The sequence below is a fragment of the Haemaphysalis longicornis genome, unplaced genomic scaffold (assembly GCF_048455015.1).
Source record: "Haemaphysalis longicornis isolate Haplotype H1 unplaced genomic scaffold, Haemaphysalis longicornis Haplotype H1 scaffold_4, whole genome shotgun sequence".
NCBI lineage: Eukaryota > Metazoa > Arthropoda > Arachnida > Ixodida > Ixodidae > Haemaphysalis > Haemaphysalis longicornis.
Genome location: NW_027526361.1, coordinates 183,068,322 through 183,091,307, shown reverse-complemented (window position 1 = coordinate 183,091,307; position 22,986 = coordinate 183,068,322). Strand labels below are relative to the sequence as shown.

The following is a 22,986-nucleotide window of genomic DNA, read 5'->3' as shown; positions in this document are numbered from 1 at the left end:
ACTGATTCTAAAAGTAGTCGTGTCGACAGGCACTTCTCTGATGCGATTATGCTTACGGAATCCCAATCGATGACGTGGTCAGTAGCCAGGTGATGATCCGCCAAGGCATTTCAGCTTGCATTGCCTTTTTTGACATCGTTCTGGTGCTATTGAATTCTTATTTTAAAAATTTCCAGTTTCACCTATGTAGGATGCGTCGCAATCCTTGCATGGAATTTTGTAGGCAACTCCGGGGAATCTTGATTTTTCTAAAGGGTCCTTCACGCGTACCAGCTTCTGCTTAAGCCTGTTCGTTGGCACGTGTGCAATTTTAATGCCATATGTGCCAAACACCCTTGCAAGAGCTTCACTGATGCCTTGCGTGTAGGGGACGGCAGCGTGTTTTTGCCCGTCTTCAGGAACCCGTTCGGAGGAGGCAACTGAATCCCGCAATTGTTGCGTCCTCACAAGCTTTGAAGGGTAGCCGTTGCTGCGAAGGTCCTTCCTTACCACGGCTAGCTCTTGCTTGCACAGACCAGGCTCAGAGCAGATTCGTGATGCGCGTGAGAAGAGTGCAGCGGCGACGGAGCGTTTTTGGCCTATAAGATGCGCAGAGTCGAACCCCGGGTATGTACCCGTGTGGGTCGGCTTTCGATACACACTGGTTATAAATCCTTTGGCCGACCGTTTCAGAAGTACGTCGAGGAAGACGATCTGTCCATTATTTTCCTGTTCCATGGTGAACTGGATGCTTGGAACACAAGAGTTCAGATGCTCAATTAAAGGCATTACGTCTCGGCGGTGGATCACACAAAAACAGTCTACGTAGCTGACAAAAATCTTGGGGCCGTCTTGTACGAGCATAGCGCAGAATTTTCTAGAGCCTCTGAGGCAATATTTGCACAGACTGCTGAAACGGAAGCTCCCATCGCTGTTCCAAACCGCTGCTTGTAACATTGTACGTTGAAAACAAAACGTGTTCTGCAGGCCAAATTCCAGGCCAAATTACGCGGTCCGGAGTTGCAAGGATCTACTCGAGAACGATTCATTTCTGCCTTCACGTTCGCCAATTGAGATGCAAGACTTATATCGTCTCCTGGAATTTGGCCTGCAGAACACATATTTTGTTTTCAACGGACCAGCGGTTTCGAACAGCGATGGGAGCTTCCGTTTCAGTAGTCTGTGCGAATATTGCCGTAGAGGCTCTAGAAAATTCTGCGCTATGCTCGTACAAGATGGCCCCAAGATCTTTGTCTGCTATGTAGACGACTGTTTTTGTGTGATCCACCGCCGAAACGTAATGCCTTTATTTGAGCATTTAAACGCTTGTGTTCCAAGCATCCAGTTCACCATGGAACAAGAAAATAATGGACAGATCGCCTTCCTCGACGTACTTATGAGACGGTCGGCCAAATGATTTACAACCAGTGTGTATCGAACGCCTACCCACACGGGTAGATTCCTGGGGTTCGACTCTGCGCATCCTACAGGCCAAAAACGCTTCGTCGCCGCTGCACTCTTCTCACGCGCATCACGAATCTGCTCTGAGCCTGGTCTGTGCAAGCAAGAGCTAGCCGTGGTAAAGAAGGACCTTCGCAGCAACGGCTACCCTTCAAAGCGTGTGAGGACGCAACAATTGCGGGCTTCAGTTGCCTCCCCCGAAAGGTTTCCTGAAGAATACAGGCAAAACCGCGCTGCCGTCCCCTACACGCAAGGCATCAGTGAAGCTCTTGCAAGGGTGTTTGGCACATGTGGTGTTAAAATTAAAGTATGGTGTTAAACGCGTACCAGCTTAATCAGAAGCTGGTACGAGTGAAGGACCCTTTAGAAAAATCAAGATTCCCGGAGTTGCCTACGAAATTCCATGCAAGGATTGCGACGCATCCTACATAGGTGAAATCGAGAGCATGACGGAATCCCGTCTGGCCGGGAGGGTACATTAGAAACGAAAAAGAGACGCCGACCAGTCCAAACAAAACGTACTGACGTTTCGATTTCCAGCACGGAAGCCTTGTTCACAATAAATGCATCACCAGAAGTGGGTCGTTTAAGTGGGCTTGCATAATCGCTGCAAAGAGCGTGCGTAGATCGGGTTTAGATTTCCGTCGTTACGATTGACTGTGTTAGATGTGGTCTGAATGATTAGTGATTCCAGATGTAGCCGTGATGCTGTCACTTTTTCTGGAGCGACGATTCTTGCATTGTCCCAATCAATCTTGTGGTCATTCACGATGGCATGTTCGGCTACAGCATTGTTGCGGACGCTTTTATTCTTTACGTCACGTGCGTGCTGCTGCAAACGATTCTTATAATTTCCTGATTCCTCGATATACACGCCGCTGCAGTCTGCACAAGGTATCTCGTATACCACACCGGGGAAGCGCTCCTTGGGCAAGCGGTCCTTGACTCTCATGAGCTCATGGCGCATCTTTTTTGGCTGGAATGTGGGCCACCTGTCGAAGTTCCTGCTCCAAGTTCTGGCTCCGCTCGTCGGTAAAGGGACCACTCACGTTCGTAATTCTTTCGATTTTGTCGAGAAGACTCGCAACACCGTGATCGAGAAAGACGACTTGATGGTGTCCTTCGACTTGAAGTCCCTTTTCACGAGCATTCCGAATGACCTGGCTGTCACCGTATGCACCGCTGCTCTCGAGGCTGATGAGACGTTGCCCGAGAGATCACCGATGGATGTGCCAGAACTACGCAGGCTTCTAGATTTTTGCCTGAACAATACGTACTTCGTCTTCATGGGCCATTTTTACAAGCAAAGGCAGGGGACTCCAATGGGTGCCGCTATTTCGGTCACGGCGGCGAACCTGCCCATGGAAGCGCTGGAAGCACGCACGCTAGCCTCCTTTGCCCCTCAACCAAGTGTTCTTGCGTTACGTCGATGATTGTTTCTGCGTCATTCAGAAAGACGCGGCGAACAGCTTGCTGGCCCACCTCAACAGTATGGACCGTGCCATTCAGTTCACGTCAGAAGAGGAGGCCGATGGCAAACTTCCCTTCCTGGACGTCCTCGTGTCTCGGCAGGGCCAGAGGCCACGTTTCAGCGTGTACCGCAAGGAAACGCACACAGGCCGCTACCTGAACTTAAGCTCCGTGCACCCCGCTTCCCACAAGAGGGCTGTTGTTAGCACGCTACTGCAGCGTGCGAAAAGATTGTGCTCGAAGCCCGAGGATGTGGCGGTGGACACGGCAAAGGTGCGGGACGACCTGGCTAGCTGCGGTTACCCGAGGCACTTTATAAACGCAACGGAACGCCAACTGACCCGACGGGGACAACTGGACGTGCCTCCTGCCCCGATGAAGCGAGCTCCTGTGCCCTACCTTCCAGGAACAAGTGAATGTTTGGCACGTATCCTACGGGAATATGACATGCAGGTGGCCCACGGTCCAGCCAAAAAGATGCGCCATGAGCTCGTGAGAGTCAAGGACCGCTTTCCCAAGGAGCGCTTCCCCAGTGTGGTATACGAGATACCTTGTGCAGACTGCAGCGGCGTGTATATCGGAGAATCAGGAAATTATCAGAATCGTTTGCAGCAGCACGCACGTGACGTAAAGAATAAAAGCCGAACACGCCATCGTGAATGACCACAAGATTGATTGCGACAATGCAAGAATCGTCACTACAGAAAACGTGACAGCATCACGGCTACATCTGGAATCACTAATCATTCAGACCACATCTAACACAGTCAATCGTAATGACGGAAATCTAAACCCGATCTACGCACGCTCTTTTCAGCGATTATTCAAGCCCACTTAAGGTGATGCATTTATTGTGAACAAGGCTTCGTGCTGGAAGCCGAAACGTCAGTACGTTTTGTTTGGACTGGTCGGCGTCTCTTTTTCGTTCCTAATCCTACATAGGTGAAACTGGAAATTTTTAAAAGAATTCAATAGCACCAGAACGATGTCAAAAAAGGCAATGCAAGCTGAAATGCCTTGGCGGATCATCACCTGGCTACTGACCACGTCATCGATTAGGATTCCGGAAGCATAATCGCATCAGAGAAGCGCCTGTCGACACGACTACTTTTAGAATCAGTGCATATTCAACCAACTAAAAACACGATTAACTGGTCGCGGGGTAACCTCCCCGAGATATACATGCGCACTCTGCGCCACCGAACCTATAGATAGTCGCGACCTTTCACCCCCTCTTCATTGTGAACAAGGGGCCCGTGGGGCCCCAAGGCGTCTTTATTTGTTTATTTGTTTTTGACCAGGCGAGTGCCTGCTTGTATTACCAGGCGAGTGCCTGCCTGCTTGTATTTCATCAATGAATAACCCCCCCCCCCCCTGACGAGTTTTCGTCGAACCTTGGACTCTGTTAGGTGTCAGTGGGTTTACACAGCCAACTTGTGGGGACGCACATAAGCTCTTAACAAATGAGCTGCGTAGTGGCTATGCACTAGCCATGGTTTTTATTAGTTGCTTTGATGAATATGATCTTCTGTCGCAGTGTTTTAGGTAGCTCACTCGCACATTATTCCTTTGTTTTTTGGACATTGTGGAGTGTCCAATGATTTTTCGTTCTATTTCTGATTTTTATTGCAACTGTAAATATGTCAGGAGTCCCGTAATGAGTTTCTGGCAGCAATAGAGCACTACTGTGTGCATGAAGGCAGCCTAAATAAAAAAATTGGCTGCCCTGCCTTTGCTTAGAGGGGCCATGCAGACAACACACAAGTTTGGTTCATTTGACAGATTGCCTCGTTAGAATCATACTGACACCATTTTTAACGCGCACTTCACTCGAATAAGCTATATAATTAGGAAAAAGGGAATGGCCATGCGACCCACTACCTCATTTCCCACAGTAGTTCCTATGATGTCATATGTCCCCAGCTGTGCGATTGGCTGAGGCCGGCAAAAGCAAACGCAAATAGGGCAGGCCTTATAAGCATGCCAAACGAGCTATTTGCACTTAAATGTAATGCATATTCATTTTACAGCAGTAAAAATGGGGCAGTAAACAATGAAAGTTACGAAAATATGCGTAAACATACAAGTACCGATGCGCACTGCTGATTGTACGGCGTGCACTATGCTTGTTTTAGCTGGACAGCACTCCACCGCTTTGGAGTTGGCTTGCATGGCCCTGGCCGATTGGCATAAGCGATGTTGTCTTACGTGACCCTGTTTGTCGAGGATACCCCATGTTTCACAAAACCATTACTTTCTACAGTAACGAAAACAAGCCAGGTGCAGACGCGGTCAAAAACAAAGCAATGGCAAACAACAGTTCGTGGATGAGTATGGTAGCTCCACCTGGGAGGACTGATGGCTAGCAAGGCTGCAGACCCGAGTGACGAAGTAGTTTGTTTGATTACACGCACTTATGGCTTCATTGCTGACATCCCAAAAACACACGATATGGTGGAAGAATCAGACTTTTAACCTAAATTAATTTCTCAGTGAATGCAGCATTATTTGCTGCCGGTCAAGTGGTGGGGGCACTATAAAACAGGAAATATTTCGAACGAAACGAACTTCTATGTTGTCTAAATGGCCCCTTTAATGCACTGTATTGTATTTTTGGTTCCTGTAGTGATGTCACCATGAAGGAACCGCAGTAGACAAAGTTAATGTCAGCGCTTTACCATTCATTTTTTTGTGTTTGATCGAAACAAATATAATACTCTAACCAAGGACTTTATCCGAAGCGTTCCCAACGTTTCGGAACCTACTTGGCTCCTTCATTAGAACTGTCTGTTTGACCAAGAGAAATAGTTCTACATATAAACAATTTTTTTGTTTGCTGCAGTGGATCAGAGGCTAGGGCACAAATAGGGGGTAGGACAGCTAGATATCTGTTCATCTTTCGCCGGCTTGCTTGGGTGTGACAACTGTATCTAGTTGTCAATTCCAATTTGTTGTGGTCAGTTTTTCTCAACTAAATTGTAGCTTTTTTAAAGATTATGGTGTTTTTGTGGGCCTAAAGGGTTGCCTCATTGCGTGTTTCGCCTATGTAGCGTTGAAAGCAGATATTTTGCTTCAAAGTGGAATGTCGGCCTAGCATCATGGTCCTTATAAACCGTGCTGATGACAAAGGCAGGCACAAAATCTGTTGGCTGGAGTTGGTAATTTTTGAGGGTATTGTTCCAACTAAGGAATTTATCGTATTAGCAAACATTAAGACAGGGACAAAGCTAAAGAGAAGACGAACCACACGCCAGAACTTCAACTCAGTTTATGCCACATAAACAGGAAAATAGTAATAAGTACATGATATTTGAAGGGGTTATCATAAAAATCGCAGTGAAAACAAACAAAACACTATCACTCATATCACAGACCACCTTAGAGCGCCGGCCCAGATCACATGGCGGAAATATAAACCCGCATGTGCGAACAGCCTTCATCCATCGCCCATGCGCAACCACCTTCCCCTCTAAAAAATTGAATTTCTTTGGATTTCATTTTCCGCCATGCGATATGCGCTAGAGCTGTTACGCGGCCTGTGATATGAGCGATAGTGTTTTGTTTGTTTTCACTGCGGTTTTTATGATAACCCCTTCAAATATCTTGTGTTTATTGCTGTTTTCCTGTTTATGTGGCATAAACTGAGTTGAAGTTCTAGATCTGCATTTGGTGTGCGGCATAGTCATGTCGTACAAAGCAACAGCGACTACAGGAAGCTTTGAGCAATGGGTCTGCGTAACTTGCGTCCAAGGGTCTCCGCCTTTTTTCCGAGAAATCGTTGCCATGACATTCACCCGCAAGCAGATGAGCAAATACCCTCTAATCCTTGGCGGTCGTTGTATGCAATACGTACTAACCCAAAAATACCTTGGGATGATCGTGGATCGTAACCTATCCTGGGCGGCGGAAGTAAAGCGATGACGTACTCGTATCTATGCGGTGGCACAAGTTCTTGGGTACCTTGCCGGAAGTCGATGGAGCAGCGACTGTAGATCCATGGTGCTGCTCTGCAAAGCATAGGTAGACGGCTTACTGCGCTACAGCCTGCCTGCTCTGCAACGGCTGTCGCCCACATGTAAAAAGCAGCTCAATGCGGCTAGGAATAACTGTCTGCGTACCTGTCCCTACCTTCCTAAAGGCTCATCGTGTGTTGGCACTGTCGCAGAGGCTGGTCGCCTGCATTTACATATTCTTAGAATGCAGGAAACATTTCCAATATACTTGAGACATACGCAGCACGCAAAATTGAAATTCTTGGCAGGTATTGTAAAATGCAATAAAATTTCAAGCTTTGCAGAAACTATGAACACTATAGACATCCCTGTACCTACCCAACGACGACAATTCATGCCATCTGATTTCCCACCTTGGACTATATCCCCCCTGTGCCTAAAATTAAACATACCTGGACTCACCTCAGAAAAAATTATGCCTCAGATATGCCTCCTTCAATTAACACTTGCCCATATAAGTAGCCAATACTCTCATATAACCCACATTTTTACTGATGGCTCATCTATGCCTGACTGCATTTCAGCCGGGCTCTTCATTTCATCAACCGGCCAAGCACTCTCATACCGTCTTGAGCGCCCAACGTCATCTACATCTACTGAGCTTCATGCCATCAAGCAAGCACTTCGCTACATTCTCCGCCAGCAGCCAACACAGTGGGTAATCAGTATCGAAGACAGCGCTGCAACCTCTTCGACGTGCCAGCTGCTTCAGCATTCACGAACATATATCCCGTCATGTCTCCTACCTAAACCATCTAGTCTGCGTAGCCGGGTACCTCATGATACTGCAGTGGATCCCTGCCCACTGCGGCATCATAAGCAATGAAAAAGCAGATGAGGCTGCCAAGAGAGGATTACGACTGTGGCACGTGAGGTACATTTCCTTCGAACACCATGCCTCGAGACTAGCAAAGGAGCTTGTTTTTAGGGAAAGAAGAACCTTGTGGTCTCTCCCGGAAAACCAGCACCCATTCCTACATCATGTCGATCCAACTTTGGCACTGAGGTTATTAAAGCGAATTCCACGTCGGCTAGAGACTTTGACCCATCGATTACGTCTTAACGTACCGCTCACAAATACCTACCGGTATCGCCTTCGCCTAACCTCGAACCCGTATTACGACAACTGCGGTTCACGGCAAACCGTCGAGCATATTTTAGTGGACTGCCCTACGTACGGTCAAGAAAGAAACAACCTCGCACAGAAGATCGAGTGCCTCACCCACAGTTCCCTAATTCTAAACGCACTTCTGGGACCATGGCCTTCTCCCTCGTCTCAGCGTAAAGTGCTAGCCACATTATTTGAATACCTCAATGACATCGGCGTCACTGAACTAATATAGGACCAGAACATCCTTGCACTGCGCACCGTCTATGGACTTTTCACGTGTCGCACTGACGGTTCCCAACACACACGCTGCCTCATCTTTTTTACTTCTTTTATTTCCTTCTTCTCTGTTTTCCTCCTGGCTTCTTATTGCAACTTTATTCCCTTCTCCCGTCCCCGCAGAGTAGCATGTAGGTGTTAACATGCCGGCAGACCTCTCTGCTTTCTACTAATAAAGAGATTTCTCTCTCTCTCGTGTTGTTCGTCTTCTCTTTACCTTTGTCCCTGTCTTAATGTTCGCTAATACGATGCATTCCTTAGTCAGTAGCCAACTCGGCCAACGTAGCGCTTTAGTGTTATTCCAGGCACCGCTTCATGGTCTTTAGTAAGAGGACGAAAGTCCAGGTTAGTAAGAGCTCGCAGAACGGCACATGCTCTTCGCCTTAACAACGGCGTTAAGGGCTAATTGCCACAGATTTTCTGCGAATTGTTACGGAGTTAATTATGTTCATCGACTTCAACGTGCCTTTTGTAGATACGTGAATTCGCTTCCTACTGTGGTGGAATCGCCATGTTTAAACAGTTAATACCTTCCACTGTACTTTGTGCAGGTTCAGCGACAGCAACGTGGGCTCTATTCGTCCGTACACATACCTTCCCTTTGGAGCTGGGCCAAGGAACTGCATTGGTAGGCGCCTTGCACTGCAGGCTGTGAAGCTATGCCTATTCCGCTCTTTGGGGAGCGTGCGCTTCGTACGCACAGAGAAAACGAAGGTACTTATACTCCGCATATTCCTGCAAGTGGGTTCAGTTGCACCAGGTTACGGAGGCGATGAGGATAAGGTTTATTTATATGGAGAGATTGGGCGGTACGGTATTACACGCACACACCTTCATAACCTATAGCCGTTGTGATGTACAAAGATAAGGAATGCGGAGGCCGCTATAACAACTACTGCCCCAAATGTCTGGAACGGAGAGCCGTTGAAGCGTTTATTTATTCGCAAGAACTTTATCGTCATACGTGGGTTCAAAAATGCAAACAATGCATCCGGTATCTTTCTTTACAAGGGACTTTGTGGTTGTCCTGTTACGATCCTCAACAGTGCTAAAGGTTTGGCGTCTTAGTCTACGTAGTGCATTTTAACGTTCGTGTACATACACACACGGACGACACACACGCGCACGCATTCATGCCATATTCATCAGGCACTACCCAAATTTATCTTGGGTGCGATTTGGTCCTGGGTCCCCCAGAACGTGAGAGGAGCATGCCTATTCCGCTATGCCTATTCTCTGGACTATGCCTATTCCGCTATGCCTATTTTCTGGACCTCTGGACTATGTAACCCGATGATCCTTGTTCATTAAAGGTGTACCTAGTGAACGGGTTATGGCCTTACTTAGAAACATGTTTTAGATGCATATACTGAGGCTTAAGCAGTAATTTCAGCGTCTAATTATAGAATTAACAATTCACAGTTTCTGGCGTTTTACGCGCCAATGTCCCATCTGGGCTATGAGGCGCGGCGGTGTTGAAAAATCCGCATTCCTTTTGACTGCCCGGGGATCTACAGCATGCGCCAGAATCTCGACACACGCAAATTATCATTTTTGGCCTTCATCAGAACGACACACGTTGCGATTAGGGGACTGCCAAAGCACGTTTACTCCAAGAGCGCTAGCAAAGGCGATTAGCGGGGCGTATTAGCCGTATATTAACGACGAGTGAAAGAAAAAGATACGAAGGGGAAAGAAGGATCGTAATAACGAGAGGGCACAATCGCACCACGAGACACGTTCCACCAAAGCCGATATGGAGAAGGTGCCGCAGCTGGAGCCTTCAACTCATGACTGTACATGAAATCACCGCACTAATTTCCCCTCGAATCTTGTCTCCTCAACTTTCATTGGTGTTGTGCATACGGCTGACAGCTGCCTACATCAACAGCAGCTGTCATACGTGGTCGCGTACGGCAGTGCTGCGCTGTAGAGGAGCGTGAGTGGCGAAAGACGGCGAAGAGAGCCGAACCAGTGGCCAAGCATTCGCGAAGATGGCGGGATAGGTGAACCAGAAGGTGCGAGTGCAAAATTGAAACTACTGCGACGGACTACGGGGAGGCGTATATCTCAACAGCATGTGTGAAAGAACTACCATCGCACAATGGCGCTGCCCCAATAGATGCCCCAATAGGAGAGGCAGACGAATCAGAATCGCCTGTGTGACATGGCTTCACCAAGCCCAATCCGGGCATATCAATTTGATATTTCGGAAAATATCTTATTTCGCATTCGCTACATCATAATTAGGGCATAGGTGCCCTGGAAGGTTTTTCATCAAAGTGCTACAGTTAGGATGCAACATGAGATGTCGTCTTGAGGCGATCGGTATAATTGTCTAACCATGTCTGTGAGGGCTTCTTTAAATTTTATGAGCCGGCGGTTATCGCTTGCGCATTATGATTGTGTTATTTCAGCGTTTTTGATGTCTGGTTGTGGCACTTGAGCTGTTAGTAATAAAGGAAATAAATATAAGTAGTATTCGTAAGTACACCTTAGCAAGAATGAATAAAGATGGTCCTCTGCCACGCAAAGCAGCCTAAAACAAATACATTTTCTCATGGTAGGGACTGCCGGTTGTTATCAACTTCACTGTGCCGAAAAATAACATTGCCATATTTTCAGAGTGAAATAATCGTGATAGGCTTTACGATAAGCTGGGTTCGCAATGAAGATACGCTCCGAGTATCTACTCTTCGAGTATATACTAATGAATTCTCCGAGTATCTACTGGAATAAAAGGTTGAACCAGGACTGAAACGGCGTTTTCTAATGCAGAATAAATGACCGGGCACCAATTTGCAAAGTAAGAAAACTCGGTCCTTGATTCACTGGTGCGTTTACTTTCGCGTCTATTATCGCAGGCGCTAACCAAAATAAAAAAATAAAAAATCGTGACAGGCATCGCGGCCGAAATCAGGCCTAGAACCCCCGGTGGGGACGCAAAGGTTGTCTGAGAAAATATTCACACGAGTTATACGTTAAAGCTGCCTTATTTCTTAATGGTCTGCCAGGAATTAGTTTTGCTCATTGAAAAGTATTGAAGGCATCGGTCTTTTCAACGATAAATATATTGTGGGAAAATGTTTTCACGCCATAGAATAATTTTGCGCATCCTTAGATGCTGGAATCCGAAAGTGTATAAACGGATTCCATAATAACTTTTAAAAACAGGGCGCACCACCAGGAACATTAAATACACTGATGGCCACTGGTGGTTTTCCCATGGGTAATTACTCGTTATCAATGCAAAAACTCGGTTTCTTTGCCCTGTAAAAGTGAAGGAATAAACATCAATCGCTGATTAACGTATATATAGTCCGGTAGAGGTTCTTCTCCTACACACATGCGTTTTTAATACCTCACTGTTCTTTTTTGTGTAACTTTCACAGGTGCCATTGAAAATAGAGAAAGGGCTTGGCGTGCTGAGCGTTGCAGACATCACCATCGGCATTCGCCCGCGGCTGGCCCGGTCAGAGCGAAGTGCCCAAGAAAACAAACGACAAGAAAACAACGCACCCTCTTATGGGAGAAACAAATGTAGCAATTTGAGTGAAACGCTGTGCCTAAGAAATGCTGGATCACTACAACGTTGTGTATCATCCATAAACGTAGACTTACATTACACTATATTCTTTGGTCTGTGTCCGCCGAGTTATTCTTGAGCCAACAAATCACCATTATTATTATCAACAGCCTATTCAGGTCCACTGCAGGTCGAAGGCGTCTCCCATTGACCTACAACCTCTCGTGTCCTAGAGAGAAACCAATATACCCTGTACTACGGGTGTATTCTATGTGTTGCAAAACTGAGCTAGTAAAGCGCAGTAAAGAGTCAACTAACATACTAATGGAACGGACGTGGGATAGCCGAACTACAGATAATAAGATTCTTGTTTCGACGTGGCAGCCGTTCCCGACTTTCTTTGTCAATGCTGGTGTGCACGCTCCCCAGCGGCCTCTGTAAAATCTTGGAATCTACGAGATACTAATTCAATTGAAATGTGGTGAACAAAGATTGTCGAGATGTACTAGGCGTATCTTGACAAGACACGGATGGGAGTTGTTGGCTGGCAGGACGCGTCACCTGACAGCGTATGTTGGAAGGTTGCGAGAACGTATTCTCGAGGCGACGCCCGCATTCGACGGTAATCCTGTCGAATTAAGCGACAGAAAGCGAGTGGTTATTACTAAGGTGCCACAGGTATTTTCGACCAGCCTGCTGCCAGCCACGCCCACGCTGCGATAGTGGCATTGTTTGCTGTGATAATCACGTACTTTTGTGCGAACGACGGGCACACACGCGCGCACACACAAGACAAGTGATATTTTAATTCCTGATCATGTGCTTGGGCCGAAGTTTCAGCATTGAATTTGTAGTTATTCACTACAGCGAAGAACAAACACCGTCTACCCCTTTGAAAATACTCCGGGGTAAAGCCGAAGCAAATAGAAGAGAAGGCACAACAAAATAAAGCTCGTATTTTTTACACAAAAGCTTGATTCCTCAGACTGCGGACTCCAGAGGCAGTACGAAAAATTGCTCTCACCACCGACTGACGATCGGTGTTGAAGCTGTCAAGAACAACTCTATCCCCTTCATTTCTTCTAATCATTACTGACGCGTTGTCATAACGCTGCGAGGAATACGCTCGGAAATTGTTTTTTGTATTTCCGCGGAGTTAGCTTAGAACTAACCCGTTCCTGAAATATGTCAGCGTAAGGAAGTGCGTAATCACGTTCCTGACACGGACACTCCCTGATACGCCCTAATCATTCCCAGAAAATTGGTGTTGACTCAGACCGCAGAAAACTATTTTTCTAGCAGCTGAGCTGCTTAGGCCGACACAAATCCGTCCGTTGCACTAAAAAAACCCCAAGCCTCAATAAAAAGAAATATAGTTAGAGAGGTCCTGGGAATCTAACCCGGGACCTTTACACCGAGAATCCGGCAAGCGAACCACTGGGCCACTCAAAGGCACGAGGGGTCCGAGTTTTAGCTGCGGCGGGGAACAAGGACATGTGTAGCCACGTTGGAAATACAAATTCTGCCGAAATTCCGACACTTTTTACTAATGCGCAGCATTTTTATGAAGGTTTCCTTTACAGCAAATGTTTGGGATTTTCTAAATCCTGTTGGACCGATTATCTCCATTTACGCTATTATCACGATTGCAGGTGGAACTTTCCTGAAATCTGCATTAGGGTGCAACTTCAGGGCGTTACACGGTGTGCCATTTTCCGAATATCTATAAAAAAAATCTTAGTTTTAGTTTCTCAAAATTTAATCCGAGCAATTATCTATATTTAAGCTATTATAATAGTTACAGGTGAAACTTTCGCGATCTGCAACTTTGGACAAATGCAGGGCGTTGTGCGGTTGGGTATTTTCCGTAACTTTCATATATGTTTGGCATTTTCTCGTTTTTCCCTATTTTCTTCGACAAATGATGTGCACGTACACTAATATAACGATCTCAATCGGAACTTTCGGGAAATCTGCAATATTGTTTCAATGCAGGACGCTATACGGTTCGCCATATCCCGTATTTTTTCAAATTTTTCTTATTCTTAGGTGTTTAAAAATTTCGTTAGAATAATTGTCTCCATTTGCACAAATAAAGCGATTAGAGGTAGAATTTGTGAATAATCTGCATTATTGTGAAAATGCAGGGCGTTACTCGGTTCTCCATTTTTCGTTGTTTTATCTTTCCTATTTATTGCTCCTCAAAATTTCCTTCCGCCAAGTATTTCCATTTACGCTATCACAGGTTGAAATTTCGCGAAATCTGCATCATTCTGAAAATGCACGGTGTTACACGGTTCACCATATTGCAATTTTGATATTTTTTTATATTTTATCAAAATTTGTTCGACCCATTATCTCTTTTCACGCTATCATAACGATTACATTTGGAACTTTTGCGAAATCTGTTTGTTGTGCAAATTCAGGGCGTTACATGGTTCACCGTGTTACGTAATTTATCTTGTTTTGTTTATTTTGTAGTTTCTCGAAATTTCGTTGCACCAAATATCTTCATTTACGCTATTATACCGCGTACGGGTGGAACTTCCGCAAACTGTGCATTATTGTGGAAACTGTTACCCATTTTCTGTAATTTTTTTTTAATTTCTCCTATTTTTTGTTTCTCGGGATTTCCATTATCTGCATTTACGCTACTATGACGATTACGTTGGAAACTTTCGCGAAATCTGCAATATTGTGTAAATTCAGGGCGTTGTAGGGTTCACCATGTTCCGTATTTTGTTATATTTTAATTATTTTTTAGGGCTTCAAAATTTTGTTCGACCAGATTTCTATATGTACGCTTATATGACGCTTACAGGTGGAACTTCAGAAAATTGCGCCCTATTGTGCAAATGGAAGGCGTTGTACGGTTTGCCATTTTCTATAATTTCGATATTTTTCTTATTTTTTAGTTTTCAAAATTTTCTTCGACACAGCTACCTCAATTTACACTACTATAACGAATACAGTTGGAACTTACGCGAAATGTGCAATATTGTGGAACTGCACTGTGTTACACCGTTCGCCATTTCCCGTAATTTTTTATATTTTCTTGTTTTTTAGTGTTTCAAAATTTAGTTCGACCTAATATCTCGACGTAGGCACGATTACAGGTGGAAGTTCCACAAGTTCTGCATGACTGTGCAAAGGCAGGACATTGTACGGTTTGCCATTTTGCCTATTTCTTTTATATTTTGCCTATTTTTAGTTCAAAAATTTATTCCACGGTTTATAACAATTTATTTAATCTGTTTTAATATTGTGAGCCCTTTCGGGCTGTTACATGATGGTTATACAATGCGAGGTTCACGCAAAGAATGTATTCGATTTTTTTTACAAAAGCGTCAACCATATTGTTATAATGCCATTATGACTGTTAAACTTGGACTTTCGCGAAAGTTGCATTATTGTGAAAATGCAGGGCGTTGCAGGGTTCGACATTTGCGGTAATGTTTTATAGTTTTCCTATTTTTCTAGTGTTTCAAAATATATTGCGAAAAATTATCTCATTTACCCTAATATAACGACTAAATGTCGAACGTCTGCAAAGTCTGCCTTATTGTGGAACTGCAAGGCGTTATACGGTTTGCTATTTTACGTATTTTTTAGTGTTTTGTCATTATTATTTTTTCAGAATTCCGTTCGACAAATTATCTCCATTTGCTCTATTCGAGACATTTCGAGACATTTGCAATATCGTGGAAATACAGGGCGTTACGCCATTCGCCATTTTCCGTAAATATTTTAGATTGTTTTTTTTTTTCATTTTTCGAAATGTCGTTCGACCTATGATCTCAATTTACACCCTTAAAATGATTACAGGTTAAACTTTTGCGAAATCTGCATTACCGTAGGATTTTTTTATTATTATTGCGATAGTATGCCCTTTGGCATAAATACTATCTTACAAATTATTGCAGAAATGCAGGGCGTTACAGATTCCACCCTCTCCCATTTTTATATTTTTCTTATTTCTTGTTGTTTTCCAAATTTCGTGCGACCAGTTGTCTCAATTTCCGCTAATATAAAGATTACAGGCGAAACTTCAGTGATATTTGCATTTATGTGGAAATACAGGGCGTTACACAGTCCCGTCTGTAGGGGTATTGGGCAAGGAATGCTACGCATTAAAAAAACGCTTCCTGTGGTCCGGATCCCAGTGCTCCCCAGTGCACATCTCTTCTGCGCCGGATTTTTCTCTCATGGTTGAGATCAGCACGAACTATCGGTCGGAGGTAGTTATATTGTGTTAATTCCGCTGGCGTTTCGTTTCCTAAGCCAAAGAATGCGTTCTTGGCATACTTATTGCCCGTAACTTTATATTAATTCATGTTTCTTTTGAGCCCCAAGGCCATGCTGTCTGATTGTAGTTCCTCAAGCATTGTTTGCATGTGTTCTGCAGTCTCACTCGGCAAGATTATGTCGTCCGCAAACTTCACGTGGCTCAGGTGTTCCCCGTTTATTCGTAACCCCTATCATTTCCCAGTCAAGATTTTTAAATGCCACCTCCAGACATGCTGTGAATCATTTTGGAGAGATGGTATCTCCATGCCATAGCCCCTTCGAGATCGGAAATTTATCGCTTTGCTTCTGGAGCGTTGTCCTTCCCGTGCATCTCTTATATATGTATGTATACACTCTTATATATGTATTCTAGAAGTCTTAAATAATAATCATCATCATCGTCTTCCGCCTACCTACGCCAACTGCAGGTGCAAAGGCCTCTCCCATTGATCTCACATTACCCCGGTCCTGTGCTAACTACGACCAATTTATCCCTACAAACTTCTTTATCTCATCTGCCCATCTAAATTTCTGTCGCCCCCTGCAACGCTTGCCTTCTCTAGGGATCCACTCTGTTACCCTCAATGACCAACGGTTATCTTGCCTTCGCATTACATGCCCTGTTCACGTCCATTTCTTCGTCTTAATTTCTACTAATATGTCCTTAACACGAGTTTGTTCCCTGACCCACTTCGCTCCCTTCTTGTCCCTTAATGTTACACCTATCATGTTCCGTTCCATTGCGCGCTGAGTCGTCCTCAATTTAAGCTTAGTGAGCCTCCAAGGTTCTGCCCCGTTGGTGAGTACCGGTAAGATGCAGCTGTCATAGACTTTCTTCTTCAGGGACAATGGTAGGCTGCCATTCATTATCTGAGAATGCCTGCCGTATGCACTCCACCCCATTTTTATCCTTCGAATTATCTCCGCCTCATGGCTGGGATCCAGGGTCACAACTTGGCCTAAGTAGATATATTCGCTTACCACTTCCACTGCCTCGCCACCTATCTCAAACCGCTGTGCTGTCCCGAGGTTATTTAGAATTGCTTTATTTCTCTGCATATTAATTTTCAGGCCGGCGATTCTAGTCTTCGAGTCCAGTTGGTAATCGTACTTTGCAGTTAGTCTCCCGAGTTACTTAGCAAGGCAATGTCAGCAGCAAATCTGAGGTTACTGAGGTATTCTTCATTAACCCTTACCCCCCCCCCCCTTTTTCCAAATGAAATGTTCTTGATTGGGAACAGGTAGGCGTCTGTTCCCAATCTTGTGTTGGGGAGTCTGTTGGGAAGTCTTGTATAGCTTTCCTCTTTTCCCTGGTCTTTTAGTGCTTCTAAAACGGCCGCAGTGGCTACGGAATCAAACGCTGTCTCATAATGTATATATATCATTCGAAGGGGTTTAGTGTACTCTGAGGATTTTCCAATGACTTGATTGACAACATTGATGTGATTCATGGTTGAGTACCTCTGGATTGTTCGGAATCCAGGCTTCGACCTATGCGGCTAACTATAACTTTGGTAAGCAGCTTGCAAACAACTGAGAGTAGGCGTGTGGGCGTGTTATTTTTATGGTCATTTGGATATACCTTCTTATGAATCAGAATGATGTTGGCATTTTTTCAGGCTATGAGGACTTTTTGAGGCTTCAAGCATAACGAAAATAGTACAGCAAACTTTTCTAGCACATCTAAAATTAAAATTCAGAGATAATTGCTCTAACAAAATTTTGAAAAACTAAAAAAAATACGGAAAATTATGAACCGTGTAATGCCCGGCATTTCAGAAATAATGCAATAATAAGATTGCAGTAATGCAGTTATATATAATGCAGTTATAATATAATGCAGTTATAATATAATGCAGTTATAATATAATGCAGTAATGCAGTTCAGAAATAAAATAGCGTAAATTGAGATCACTGGTAAGACTGAATTTTTGAGAAACTAAAAATAAGAAACATTTAAACTATAACTAATAATGGAGCACCATAGAAGACCAGGGAAAATAGGAAAGCTATACAAGACTTCCCAACAGACTCCGCCACACAAGGTTGGGAACAGACGCCTACCTGTTCACAATCAAGAACATTGGTTTGGGAACAGGGGGGGGGGGGTAAGTGTTAATAAAGAATACCTCAGAAACCTCAGATTTGCTGATGGCGTTACCTTGCTAAGTAACTCGGGAGGCTAACTGCGAAGCACAATTACCGAATTGGACTCGCAGAGGAGAATCGTCGGCCTGAAAATTAAGATGCAGAGAACTAAATCAATGCGTAATAACCTAGGGAGAGCACGGCGGTTTGAAATAGGTGGCGAGGCCTGCATTTCTACAGTTATGAGTATTTCGCAGAAAATCAAACTTTAATCGTTACAATATCATAAACGGAGATGATTGCCCGAACAGAATTCTGGAAATCCAAGAAATAAGTAGGATATAAAAAATGAAGGAAGCTCACACTAGCGCGTAAGATTTGAAGGTAACGAAACTGTACGCAACCTTCCCGACCATAACGAAGGTTTAAGTCCACGATTGCAGCCGATTTGCTTCTTTGCTGCCGCAACGGCCTTTACTCCACCATTGTTGCTATAAGTGTGAGCTTTTTTCATTTTTTGGGAAGGGATAATCATTGGACATCACCTTTGGAGGGCCGTACGCTATGACGTGTTTTATTGTTCCGAGCAAGTACTTCCACGATTACCGGGAACGCTGACGTTTTTTTTTGCCTATATTGGCCAGTCTTCCTAAGTGATACGCTTGGCTTGAAAACGTGTGCCGGGGACGCTGGGCGGTCATCGCGAGGCGCGTACACACGAGCGCGTGGCAATTTCGTGGTATTTTTATATGCTGACACGAAAAATTACGATTTGCTAAACAGCTTCGCAGTAAAACATAGCGAAAAGAGAGATGTCAAGTGCAATGTTGGCTGTGTTTATGTGCTTCCACTGTCTTGCGGTAAAGAATACGCCGGTCAAACGGGTAGATGCGTTAAAGTGCGCCTCAGAGAGCATCAACTGTCCCTGAAAAGTGCTATATGGTCACATCTTGCGGAACATTGCAGCAAATGCCGGCACCGTGGTGGTGGCCGGCCGCTTTTCTCTGATGCAAAGAGGGAAGTAGTTGAAGCGTTCGAGATAACCCAGAGAGGGGATGATTGTGTTCGTCAGGCATCTCTTGTTTTACACGACAAAGAGATTGCGTGTCTTATTAGTCATTGAGTTGTACACCCGTGGCAGTTGGTGATGTAGGTGTTTGGTTTTGTTTTTGTAGGTTTTTATGGTTGTTTGTGGTTTTTGGGTTAATCCCATTTGATTATAGTAGACGCACGCATTTTCTGATGACTGAGAGACTATGTGTTCTTCGTCTTTTATGATTAAACTTTAGTTGTGAGTAAGCGCTCGTCCTGTGTTCCCTTTCTTCGTCTCGCGTTTTTTCTGTGTTGCGCTTTCTGAAGATTTCGAAATGAAAAGAGAGGACAGTGCAACGCCCTGCATTTCCACAATTATGCAAATTTCGTGGAAGTGCCAACTTTTGAAATCATTATAATGACATCAGCGGCTGGTCTCCAGTAAAGCTTATTGATCATCATCGTTATAACGGCATAAAGGGACGTGATTGGTTGAACCGAGAAATAAGAAAAATGTGAAGAAAATGTTGAAAATTTTGAACCGTGTAACGCCTTGCATTTTCACAAACTTGCATGTTTCGCGGGAGTTTCACCTTTATTCGTTATAATGGCGTAAAAGGAGATCATTGGTCAAACGGAATTTTTAAAATCTAAAACTAAGTAACATAAAAAAGTAGCGAAAATGGCGATCAGTGTAAGGCGCTGAATTTAAATAAAAACGCAGATTTCGCGGGAATAATACCTTTAGTCGTTACAATAGCGTCAATGAAGCTATTATAACGAACAGAAGTTTGAAAATCCAAAAATCAATAAAATATAAAAAGTGCCGCAAATGGGATTTTTTCGCAAGCCTTGGATTTCGATAAAATGGCAAGCCTTGGATTTCAACAATAATGGAGATTTTGCGGAACCTCCACTTTTAGTCATTCTGTGAGTTCAAACAGAGATGATTGGCCCCAAGAGTGTTGAAAATCCAGAAAGTAAGTAAAATACAAAAATCGCCAAAATGGCGAACAGCGCAACAATGTCCACAAAAATGCAAACTTCGCGGAAGTTACACCTTTAATCATTATACTAGCGTAAAGTGAGATAATTGGTTGAATAGAGTTTCGAGGAAATGAATAAGAAAAACAATGAAAAAAACATAGAAAATGATGAACCGTGTAAACCTCTGCATTTCCACAAAATTGCAGATTTCACGGAAGTTCCACCTTTATTCGTTATAATGGTGGAAATGGAGATAATTGTTCGGACAGGATTAGGGGGAAAGTTTGGCTGTAAAGAATTCGCAATTTAAGCGGCATAAGAATGCTCAATTCTCTGAATTTTCGCAGAATTTTTTGTTTTGAGTTTGGGAAAGAATTTGTATTATTTTTATCGGAAGAAAGCACGACAAACTTATGTTTTGTCTTCGTCGCCCCCTTAATTCAAACTGTGGTGTGGTATGCTCGTTTCGGATCGTAACGAGGCTAGTATTGGCTACCAATGGTGTAAAGTTTCAAGTTATACGTGTACTATTTAATAAATCATGAGGTAAAACTTCCACGCAGCGTAATTAGTTCCTCTTGAGTAACCCCACAAAATGTTTCCCAGTTTTTGTGTTCTAAGAAGTCTACCCTTACCCCTACAGAAGCCCTACGTATACCCCTGCAGAAGTGGAATATAAAAAGCAAGAATGTATTTTAATGCAGCATTCTTCGCCGAGTACCCGCGCAGCCAGGACCATGTAACGCACTGAATTCCCAGAAAAATGCAGATATCGCTCAAGTTCCACCTGTAACCGCTATAATGGTGTAAATAGAGAATGGAGATGACTGCTCTCACGAAATTTTGAATACTTTAAAAACCAAAATTATAAAAAAAAACAGAAATTGGCGAAACGGCTAGGGCCTTGCAATTTAAAAATAATGCAGATTTCGCTAAAGTTCCACCGGTAATCATAATGGGGTCGCGCGGTGTGGAAGCGCTTCGCATGGGCTCCTGCGTTTTTCGAACATTGTCCCGGTTTTTTGCCTCCAGTCAACAAGAGAGCGACGTCATTGCAACCGACAAGCGAAGCGGAACCGGTGCACATCGGATTCAGACTGGTACGTGTACTTTCTACACCAGTTATAGGCCAGCAAGCGGGACGAAGCGAATTAAGCCTGATCAAAAGAACACCCGGCCACGGCTCCTTGGTTCACGTGGCGCGTAGCATTCTCGCGCTCGTGTGGCGCGGATCGGCGCTTGCCGGTGGCCAGCATAGAGGGCGATGACCTCCGAGAACGACCAGACGATGCGCGAAGAAAGCCCAGAGGACACACGTGAAGGAGCAGAAGGCAGCGGCGCCCGAATAAGCTTCGATGAAAACACCGGTAGGACGGTGTACCAAACGATGTGGCTTACTGAACTTCACAGAAGAGGGGCTGCTAGGAAGAAGAAGGAAGAGGAAGGCGAGCTTACAGTCATGCATGGTACATCAAGTAAACAAGAGCTGGAAGGAGCCACTGCCTCAGGCAAGAAAGAAAATTCAGCAACTGGGAGGAAGAAATCTACTGCCAGTAAGTCGCTTCCTTTGCCGGAAATGGACTACAAGATTTTGTACTGACCACCGCCCGGACTCCAACGCGCAAAGTGGAAGGACTCGGACGCCGCTATCGCCATGACGCGGGCGATGAACATACCATTGAAGGACTTCGTGAACCAGGTCACCGCTCAAGTACACTGGAAGCAACACCTGCTTCTAGCTAGCACGCCGCACGAGGAGCTTGTGGATCGACTGGCCTGCATTGCCCACCTACAGGTAGGACCAAATGTATAAAAAGTTGTTCCATACCTCAAGCCTTTACCGAACACGAGCACGGGAGTGGTGGCTGAATCACCGACATGCTGGCGAACGATAAAATCATGGAGTACATTACCGCACCGCGGCATGAAATAGTATCCGCCATACGGCTAGGAAACTCGTCGTCAGCTTTGCTGCACTTCAAGGGACCGCTCGTACCCTTAACGTTAAAGTATTAGGGGCAATAACCAGATGCTGTCCATACCGCAAGTCCGTTCAGTTTTGTAGGGCATGCGGGAACATTGGTCCCCGACAGGACGTATGCCCGTCCCCCAAGCCAGAGCTATGCGTTAGATGTGGCCAAGAAACAGCCGAAGCTAATCACGATTGCCACCCAGTATGCAAGCTGTGCAACCAACCGCATGAAACAGCCAGCAAAGAGTGCAAGAGGCGACTACGGCCAGCACCCCCTCCTCTATATGTCAGGCAGGCCAGAATCCAGAAAGGTGGCACGGCATCCTCGGGGACGGTCTGTGGCTCGGTGAACCCGGAAAGCAGCACAAGCTCTACATCATTTTCTGATGGCATTTTGAGAAGCTCCCCGTCTGGATCCAGGTCTAGGTAACGTTCCAAGTCGAGGGCCACAGGAAAATCTAGGTCGAGGTCGAGGTCGATAACCCGATGTCCTTCAACAGCGTGGAACCGGAATTGGGGAGAACATAACAGAGTAATGTTCTCGAATGACCAGTTCCTACCTTTGGTTACAGCAGCTACTGATAACAATAACGACGGTAAAGGCACCCCAGACTGGGTGGCTCCCTTCGAAGCCCTAAAACGCAACGTCGAAGAAAACACGCGCATGTTCAAGGAATTGGTCAAACAAAACTCAAGCATGATGCAGGAAATAATGCATCCCAGACAACAACAAGCAATGCAAGATAAGAAACCCCTTGAAATCAAGCAGGATCTGGCCCAAATG

The 22,986-nt window shown here is 44.8% G+C and overlaps 1 protein-coding gene across 1 annotated transcript in view; it reads left to right on the top strand.

Moving 5' to 3' along the window:
• The window catches only part of LOC144180137 (cytochrome P450 3A13-like), a 128,188-nt gene extending 105,599 nt beyond the window's left edge, over positions 1 to 22,589 (top strand). The window contains exons 13-17 of the mRNA XM_077708529.1: positions 8,862 to 9,024; positions 11,703 to 11,793; positions 21,263 to 21,330; positions 21,858 to 22,025; positions 22,494 to 22,589. Coding sequence (XP_077564655.1) covers positions 8,862 to 9,024; positions 11,703 to 11,793; positions 21,263 to 21,330; positions 21,858 to 22,025; positions 22,494 to 22,589 — 586 coding nt within the window. The remainder of the gene's footprint in view (positions 1 to 8,861; positions 9,025 to 11,702; positions 11,794 to 21,262; positions 21,331 to 21,857; positions 22,026 to 22,493) is intronic.
• The last annotated feature ends 397 nt before the right edge of the window (positions 22,590 to 22,986 follow it).